The sequence below is a fragment of the Gracilinanus agilis genome, chromosome 2 (genome assembly GCF_016433145.1).
Source record: "Gracilinanus agilis isolate LMUSP501 chromosome 2, AgileGrace, whole genome shotgun sequence".
Lineage (NCBI taxonomy): Eukaryota > Metazoa > Chordata > Mammalia > Didelphimorphia > Didelphidae > Gracilinanus > Gracilinanus agilis.
This window is the reverse complement of record NC_058131.1, coordinates 604150150-604159479: the sequence shown is the minus strand read 5'-3', so window position 1 is coordinate 604159479 and position 9330 is coordinate 604150150. Positions and strand designations below refer to the sequence as shown.

Genomic DNA, 9330 nt, shown 5'->3' with positions numbered 1-9330 from the left:
AAATACAAATTACAATACAATGAGAGAGAAAAGAAAATGCAGAATGGGGCTCAGACAGGCAAAGCAGTGTTGCAACTAGAATGTTAAATTTAAAATATGTATATTTTAAAATTTGTATTTATTTGTATTTATATATTTAAAAGCTTTATGTAATGAAGATTCACAATTTTATATACAGTCTTTCTATTCTTTGAATGTGGAAATGTCTATGTTTGCTAATGCTTATCAAATTCATAGTAATAAAAGATAAAATTTAAAAAGAAATAAGTATATAATATCAACATAAAAGGGGGAAAAGAATGCATAGTGAAAAAGCATGGGCAGCACTGTACTAAAACAATGAATTCAAACTTGGATACATAAAGAATAGTTTCTTTTTTTAAGATAATAGTAAATAAGAGTAAAACCAGTTACACCATTGGAAGATAGACTGGAATTCTTTTTATTTCATCTTTAAGTCAGATGTAAAACTTTCATAACACTGAAGATGCTGGAAGTATTTTTCCAGCACACTGGCCAAATCCAACCCGGTAACCATTACCAAGGCAGTATCCTACAAAAGAAAAAAACAGAAAAGCCTTTTTAATGAAGCAACTAAGTGGCTCTGTACTCAGCCATAAAGAAAGCTAGGAAGTAGTGAGTAAACACCAAGATGAATGTGTGTAAATGAGTGATACCTCAATGACATTAACTTGAGAGATGTTGAAAGAACATGAAGTAGGTTTTCTACCTTTTATTTAAATTCCCACATAGAATTCACAAATTCAGGGTTTCTTGAACAAACCAAGAAGAGTATATAATAAGGAGACATAGGGAAAGAGGCGAACGTCACTCGAGAGACTCAAAAAGTTGGAGGACCTAGAAAGTGTATCATGAAATCACAAATCTAGAATCTAACATTTGGAGGGAGTTTCAGAGGCCATTTAGTACAGTTCCTAACTGAAAATAAAACTCCTCCACAACACTTCAGATAATTAGTTAACAAATCTTGAATTCTTCCATCAATGAGGAATTCATTATCTAACAAGGCAGTCCATTTCATTTTTGGACAGCTCATTTTTAGAAAGTAAATTTTTATTTTGAATCAAAATGTCCTTCAGTATACCGTACAGCCATTAACCCTAGTTTTTCCCCTGAGGTTTCAGTAGAATAAGTCTTAATCCTTATTCTACATGTCAATGTTTCAAATATTTGAGCACGGCTATTACATTTATACCCTTTTGCCCAACAAAGTCTTCTTTTCTTTTATCTATCCCCCATTTCTTCCAACTGTTTCTCATATGGCATAGACAGAGTTCCTTTACTATCCTAAGTAATTCCCTCTGGATACCCATGATTGAACAAATTAATGAAAGAAAGAGAAGCATTTTATGAGGCACTTACTCTGTACTAAGCACTGGGGATATAAGTATAAAGGCAAAACAGAATTTGCCCTCAAGAAGCTTGCATTCTAATGGAGGAGCAAAGAAGAAACTAAGAGTGTATTAAGTACTTACTGCATGCCAGGAATTGTACTAAGTACTTTACAAATATTCTCTAACTTGATCCTCACAACAACTTTGGAGATAGGAGCTATTATTATTACTATTGTACAGTTTAGGAAATTGAAGCAGGCAAATGTTAGGTGATTTGCATGGGATCACATTGCTAGGAAGTTTCTGAGGCTAGATTTGAATTTAAGTCTTCCAGACTCCAGGCCTAACACTCTATTCGCTGTGCCACCCAGTCACTGAAGGATTACATGGCCAGGGAAGGGAATTAAGCTGCAGTCTAACAATTCACCTCCTAAAACATCATCCCCCAGAATGAACATAATATTCTAAATGAGATCTGGCCGAAAAACAGTAGAAGGAACTATTTCATTCCTGGTTCTAGGTATTATATTCATATTAATGCACACTACATTGAAACTAGCCTTGTTGTTACCACAGACAAAGTTCAGAGTTTTTAGTCAAGTAATTTCCTCAAATCTTTTCCAGAAAGATTTCATGTATTTTTGATCCAAAGTGGCTAATAGCATGATGAAATGCAAAGAACATTGAACCTGAAGTCAGAAGACCTGATCTTGACAACTTTTCTGAGCCTCAGTTTCCCTATGTGAAAAATGGACTTGGTGATCTTTAAAATCTTTTCAGGAATCAATCTATGATTCTGAGACTTTGAGTATCTGCTGATATGCAAATGAAATAGGTAAGTGGATAAATTACCTTGGGCAACAATTATTTTGCCTAATATTCTTTGAAGTAATATTTATATAACAATATCTTGTTGTATAGTAGACATGACCAGAAAACATTTAGGGAAACAGATATTAAATTATAATTTTCTTTTAAAATATTTTGTATTTATTTAATTAAATAATTCTAATTACATGTAAAAATTTTATTATTCATTTCTTAAATTATGAGTTCCAGATTCTCTCCCTCCTCATCCCTTCATCCTCCTTGAGAAGGTAAGAACTTTGATACTGATTATACGTGAATTACAATATCTCTTCACTATTTACTTCCTGATATTTGAGCTCAAATGGGAAGAAAATAATAAATTACTTAAAGTTAGTGGAAATTCTATCCCAAGTGTGTAATAGTTTTCCGGGCTGTTCCAAGATGGAAAAGTATTGAGCAAACTAGCCTGGCCAACATATTCAAGAATCATTTTCTTGAATGACTATGTAATAGAACACAACAGTTACAACTTGAATGGTCCAGGCTCTATCCCCATGCCTATTGGAATTCACCACAACCAGAGCAAACTGTGTGCCACTTCAGAGGCTGTCTCTAGAGCATACATTTTCTGTCACCAAGAACGTTCATCTCCCTTTCAAAATCAATATCACATTTTGATTCTTTATCTTCGTAGATCTGTCTTCATTTCAGCCTGACACCAAGGCTCTGTCATCTATCACTCTGGTTTAAATCAAATACACCAAGACAAAATTTGTCAAGAGACAAAGTTCTTTCTTGTTCTCTTGTTCAGTTTCATTATTTTTATGTCAGTCATCTGTTGAATTACAGTGCTCAGAAGACCCATTCCGGGGAAAATTCTATCAAGTAAAAGTTTTTTTTTTCTTGAAACATTAATAATCTATCAAAATTACTAACTTAGAACAGCAGTTTTCACTAAGATGGGGGAAGGATCCATAGTATATGAGAAGAACTTTTTTTCTCAACACTTTATAAATCCTCCTATTTGACAGGTAACTCTTGGAGTGTTAAACTGGGTATTTTGAGAGAGCATTGACTTCTTCAGACCATTAAGGCTCTAGAAATAAAATCACTAAACTGTGACATACACAGATTAGAAAGATAACCCTTTTTTGCAGAAGGAAATGGAACTCAGTAACAATAAAAGCACATTTATCTTGAATTTATACAGAAAACCCATTGCAATGCCAAATCTATTGTCCCTTAATGACATAGAAGAGGAGATAACAGCCATTTTACTTTAACGAGTTGGGCTCTCTTAACCATCTAGATGCTGTAGTGGACAGAGTATTGGACTTGAAGATCTAAGCCCAAATCTCATTTTAGATAATTACCAGCTGTGTGACTCTGGGCAAATCATTTAACCTCTCTCAGCCTCAGTTTATTTATCTATAAAGTGGGAATATCAACATCCTAAGGTTGTTGTGAGATCAAATAAGAATATATGTAAAGTGCTTTACAAAATTTAAAGCATCACTCAGATGTTAGCTATTATTACTAACCAAAGATAAAAATAAAATGGAAAACTTCACTCTCTTGCTCTGGAATACTATCACTTCTCCTTTGGTCAGGAAAAATAAAAGTGATGGGGACAGTCATTGACACTGATATTTAAAAAATAAAAAGAAACAAAGAAACAACATCCATAAAACAAAAAAAGTGATAGAATCACAGACTGTAGGGTTGGAAATAACCCAGAAAATCATTTAATCTTACTCTTTCCTTCTGTAGGTGGGGAAACAGAGGTTCGGAAGTTTAGATTTTTCTTGAGGTTACGCAGCTAATAAGTTGCAGAGTTAGGACCATATAGACCCCCTGTCTTCTTGTGCTATGGTGTTTTGGGGGGGGAGCGGGGTTGTTTTGTTTTCCATTATTATCTCCATAGTGCCATGAATGAGAGGGATGAAGTAAGTCTTCATGAAGGGGCAGGGATAGATAGTCCCTAGGAGAAAAGCTCCTCCTCTCTCTGTGTGGTCCCTGAAACTATCCTTATCACTTTTTTTCAAGAGAATGTAAGCTTGAGGGTAACGACTATTTCCATTTTTGTTGTTGTCTTCCTAGGGCAGAGTACAAATAAGATGCTTGCTGAAAAAGCCATCGTAGCTTGGCCAAATGAATACCACTTAGTCTGACAAAGGGGGAAAGCACTGAGATTTCAGAGGTGTGAGTTCTAATTTTTCCAGTTATATTAAATAGATGTATGATCTTGAGTAAAGTAATTTATGAGGATTTCAGTATCTTCATTCATAAAACGAGGGAGCTGAATTAGATCATTTCAACATTGCTTCCAGCTGAGCCTGCAACCTAGTAATAAGATTGCTATGCCACTGCTGTTAATTCCCTTGCCCACTCTTTCAGACAACTAATAATGAGTGATGAGAAGCCTGAAGGGAGAAAAAAAAATCAAAGGATATGGAAAATCCCCAAATTGGATAATAAACTTCTTAATAGCCAAAGTTAACTGTAGATTTTTTGTAGAATCCTAGAAATGGAGCGTTGGAGGGGACATAAACTATAATAAAATATGTCAAAAACAAAAACTCCATTATGCTGCTATGACATATTATAAAACCAATCAGTGGATTGAGAGCCAGGCCTAGAGACAGGAGGTCCTAGGTTCAAATCCGGCCTCAGCCACTTCCCAGCTGTGTGACCCTGGGCAAGTCACTTGACCCCCATCGCCCACCCTTACCACTCTTCCACCAAGGAGCCAATACACAGAAGTTAAGGGTTTAAAAAAAACACAATAGGATTTTAGACATGAAAGAGGCATTACATTATTATAGTTGAAGCTTTCTTTAAGGCCCTACAATTTTATGCTTTAGTGTTTCTACCCTCTTTGTCAAAACAATATAATGAGTTCTTTATTTTTAATCCACTTATTAGTCACTTTTACCTTGTCTACAAGTAAATCTCTTCCTATGGAAATAAAAAGGCTACAAAAAAGACAAACTACAGCAAAGCCTCATTTTTATAAAATCCCCTTTTAATATTTAATAGAAATGCTGGTTTTATAAAATGAAAAGGAATAGAAAAGAGGGATATGATAGGCCAAAGTTATCTCTTCCCACAATGTAAGTTAGGTTAGTTTGTCCCTAAAAAGTGATAAAGCTGTTCATGGAACTTGATTAGTCAAGCCCCAAGTTGCATCCCTCTTGACACTACTTCTTGGTAGCCTCTAAGTTCTAAGGAACTAAAAAGATTGCTCAGGTAGGGTCAAGGCCCTGATTTGGTAAATGCTCCAAGATGGAATAAATCACCATACTCTGCTCTTCTAACCAGGTAGGTTTCCATATAGAGATGAGGGGAGCTGACTCTACCAGAGCTAAATGACAGACTCTCCTTGTTGAATATCCTAAGTTGAATATGACTAAGAAAACCTCCTTTTGTTCATTGTTGAATAACCTTTGAGTACTTCACTTCATCCTAACACCTATCCTGAACTAGTTGGGTACCAGTTTGTGTCGGTTCACCCTTAATGAGAAACTTAATGAAAATTATAGGTCTCGAGTCATTTTTACTAAATTTCTGGATAATCTGATTATTAATAATAAAGAAAAAAGAGAAACATATTTTAATACTTTATTAAAATAGAATTTATTATCTTTTTGGTAAGATTCCTAGTGTTATTTAGAAGTAGTGTGAGACAGTGGAGAGGGCACTGGACTTGGAATTGGGAAGATCTGGGTTTAGATCATCCTTCAAACACTTCATAGCTATATGACCCTGAGCAAGTTTGCTGTGCCTTAAAGGTTTCCTGATCTTTAAAATGAAGGAGTTGGAGCAGCTAGGTAGCATAGTATTTATAGAGCCACATCTAGAATCAGGAGGGCCTGGGTTCAAATTTGGCCTCAGACGCTTCTTAGCTGTGTGACCCTGAGCAAGTCACTTAACTTCGATTGCCTGGCCCTTGCTGCTCTTCTGTCTTAGAACCTAATACTAATATAGGGTTTTTAAAAAAATGAAAGGGGTGAATTTTACAGCCTCTAATAACTCTTCCATCTCTAAATCTATTCTATGAATTTGCTATTTAATTTCTGAAAACCAATCTTCCAAAATGATGTTGATCTTAGTCTAATATATTTTATTTAATGGTTGATTTCAATGTCTCTGTCCACTTCATCATTTCTGTAAAATCTTTATAAGAAACTAGGTAATATGAGTGAAATATGTAAGCTTTGGGGTGAAATATTCTATGGAAGAATACATTCTTACAGTCATATAACTTGTTTTTTCTTTTTAAACCTTACCTTTTGTCTTAGAAACAAAATCATGTATTGGTTTCAAAGCAGAAGAGTGGTAAGGGCTAGGCAGTAGGAATTAAGTGACTTGCCCAGAGTCACACAGCTAGTGTCTAAGACCAGGAGTTGAATCCAGGACTTCTTGTCTCCATTCCCAGCTTTCTATTCACTGAGTTACTTAGCTGGTCCCAGTCATGTAGTCTTAAAGTCTCTCTTCAGATAAATTGCTTTCTTTGCATACACTAAATTAAAATCACTTCACTCTTAGTACTCATATTTCATCATTATGCTTTGCTTTTGGGACCCCTGTGGTTGAAATGGCTAGCTCTTTCCAGAACCTGCATTCAAGGAGAGATCAGTCATGTCTTCATTTCCCACCTGGTTATATACCTTTGGACATCTTCATTATGCTCTCCTTCCACCAGCCTCAGTATCTTTGCACTCACCCACTTCTGCTTTTCACTACTCCCCTTTTGGGCATTGTCTTCCCCCGTTAGATTGTACTTGAGGGCAAGGTCTGTCTTTTTTTTATATTTGTTTCCTTAGCACTTATTATGGCACTCAGTACATAGTAGGTATTTAATAAATATTTAATAATTAACTATTCTTCCCACTACAACGTGCTACTGCACCTAAGAAACTTGTATATGAAATAGTCGATTCTTGCCAAATATCTCAATTTCAAATTTTTAAGTCACAACTGTACCCTAATAATTGTTGTAGGTATAAGGACTATGAACCCAGAGCATCAAAGAGAAAAGAATTTTTTGCAATGATAATGATCAGACAAGTATATGACAGAGGATCTGGTATTGTTAATAAATACTTGACTTGACAGCAAGTGAAGAGATAAGGTTGTTCTTACCTGTTATAATAACTTCATCTCCATCTTGCAGAAATTTTCTGGTTTGTCCATTCCCAAGATCAATGACTTTAGTTCCCCGCCATGATAATTCCAACATGGACCCAAAGTTTTCAGGATTCTTAACAATGAAAATTGAGAACAGGAATAGAAATACCATTTAGTAGATATAGTGACTTCCACAAAGAAAATGGACAATTTTCTTTATAAAAAAATAAAAGCTGGCTGGATAGAATTGAATACTTTTTATTAATACTTGGGCATGGTTCACACTCATGGGGCTTTCTATAAATCTAAGTCACCATTTGCTCCAGCAGTGGACCCACTCTCAAGATACCATAGATATTCAAAGACTCAATCACTAGCACATTCTGTGTCACTCATTCCTTAGGGATAGTGGGGTAAATGTTCACACTTAATGTTCTATTATTTTTAGGAGCCTAGAATTTCAATAAATTATTTCCTCATAGGGCTCTTGTATGAAGTATGTGAGATAATGGACAAAGAAACACTCTGTAACCTGAAAAGCATTATATGGCAATTTCCTTTTCATAAGTGGGGTCCATGGGAGAAAAAGTCCAATCCTTTGGACATTATCACAAGTAACAATAGCAATGATAATAATAATTAACATTTATATAACACTTATTTTGTGTCAGGCTCTGTACTAAGCCCTTTATAATTATTATCTCACTTGATCTTCTCAACAACCCTGGGAAGTAGGTGCTATTATTATCCTCATTTTACAGAGGAGGAAACTGAGAGACAAATAGAGATTAAGTGACTTGCCCAGGGTCACATAGCTGGTAAATACCTGAGGCCAAATTTGAACTCAGGTTTTCCTGAACCCAGGCTCAATGCTCTATCCACTGAGCCACCTAGTTGTTCCACACAACTGCATTACCAAAGATGCATTACCATCTCCATTTTACAGATGAGGAAAATGAGGCCAAGAAAATAAAGCAATTTGTCCAAATGAGCAAGTAGCAGAATTGGGATTAGATCTAATGTGTCTCAGTTCCTGGTCTGGCATTTTTTCAACCATCATAGATGCTCCTCTCCCCTCATACTCCAGAGGCTGAAGTTAACCAAATACATTCTGCATAACCTTTTACAATTTTCAAAGTACTACCACATATAACTTCTCACCTGATCTTCACTATAACTCTGTAACAAGGATAACAACTGTCTCCACTGCATAGACAAAGAATCTTGGGCTCAGAGGGTTAAAGAAGGACCTGGCAGAGCAGTCTGTGGTACTCAGACATTCTGACTTTTAGTCCTATGCTCTATTATACACTATTGCCAAAGAATACTGATTAGAGACAATTATCTAAGAGCTGTTTCTTATTCAAGGATTGTTTTAAGTTCTCAAAATTTCTTGTTAATAATTGAAGGCACAAAAAGGGAAGATTTTGCTGAGGTTGGTTTTTAATTCAGATCTTCACACAAAATAGAACTCCATGCTCATACCAGATATAGAGATCACTGAGACATGTATACATCCAAGGTCACTCAGGTCACAAAGGGAGAGAATTAAAAGTGATAATAGATATAAAGTGCTTTGAAAACTTTGAAGCACTCTATTAAATTTATTATTATTAATAGAATCTAGAGGAAAACTGAGGAGAACCAGTAAGATTGAATATAGAATACAGAATAGAAGATTGAAATAGAAACATCATTTTGAGGGTAAGTCCAGGACCAAACACAGTTGTCATGGCCACCTAATACTCACAGGTCCACTAATGGTCCCAGATGCCAAGAGATCTCCAGGTTGGAGATTGCAGCCATTGATAGTGTGGTGAACAAGCTGCTGCTTCATCGTCCAGTACATGTGCTGTGATAAAGAGGAGAGATGTGTAAGTAAGGAAGAGAATATTCTTGTCTATGTTCCTCACTCAACACTTTCTATTTTCCTCAACAGCACAAGGCTGATAACCCAATCAAAAGCTTTCAGAGTCTAAGAGCCGTATAGTGGGAATCAGAACTACAGTAAGATCCAGGGCACAGGAACTCGACC

The 9330-nt window shown here is 35.7% G+C and overlaps 1 protein-coding gene across 2 annotated transcripts in view; it reads right to left on the bottom strand.

The window, feature by feature from the left end:
* Positions 1-421: 421 nt before the first annotated feature.
* Positions 422-9330, bottom strand: part of FAH (fumarylacetoacetate hydrolase) — a 57036-nt gene continuing 48127 nt past the window's right edge. For both annotated transcript variants that reach the window (XM_044665470.1, XM_044665471.1), the window contains 3 exons: positions 9046-9147; positions 7311-7428; positions 422-553 (listed from right to left, as the gene is read on the bottom strand). In XM_044665470.1, coding sequence (XP_044521405.1) covers positions 474-553; positions 7311-7428; positions 9046-9147 — 300 coding nt within the window. In that variant the 3' untranslated portion in view covers positions 422-473. The remainder of the gene's footprint in view (positions 554-7310; positions 7429-9045; positions 9148-9330) is intronic.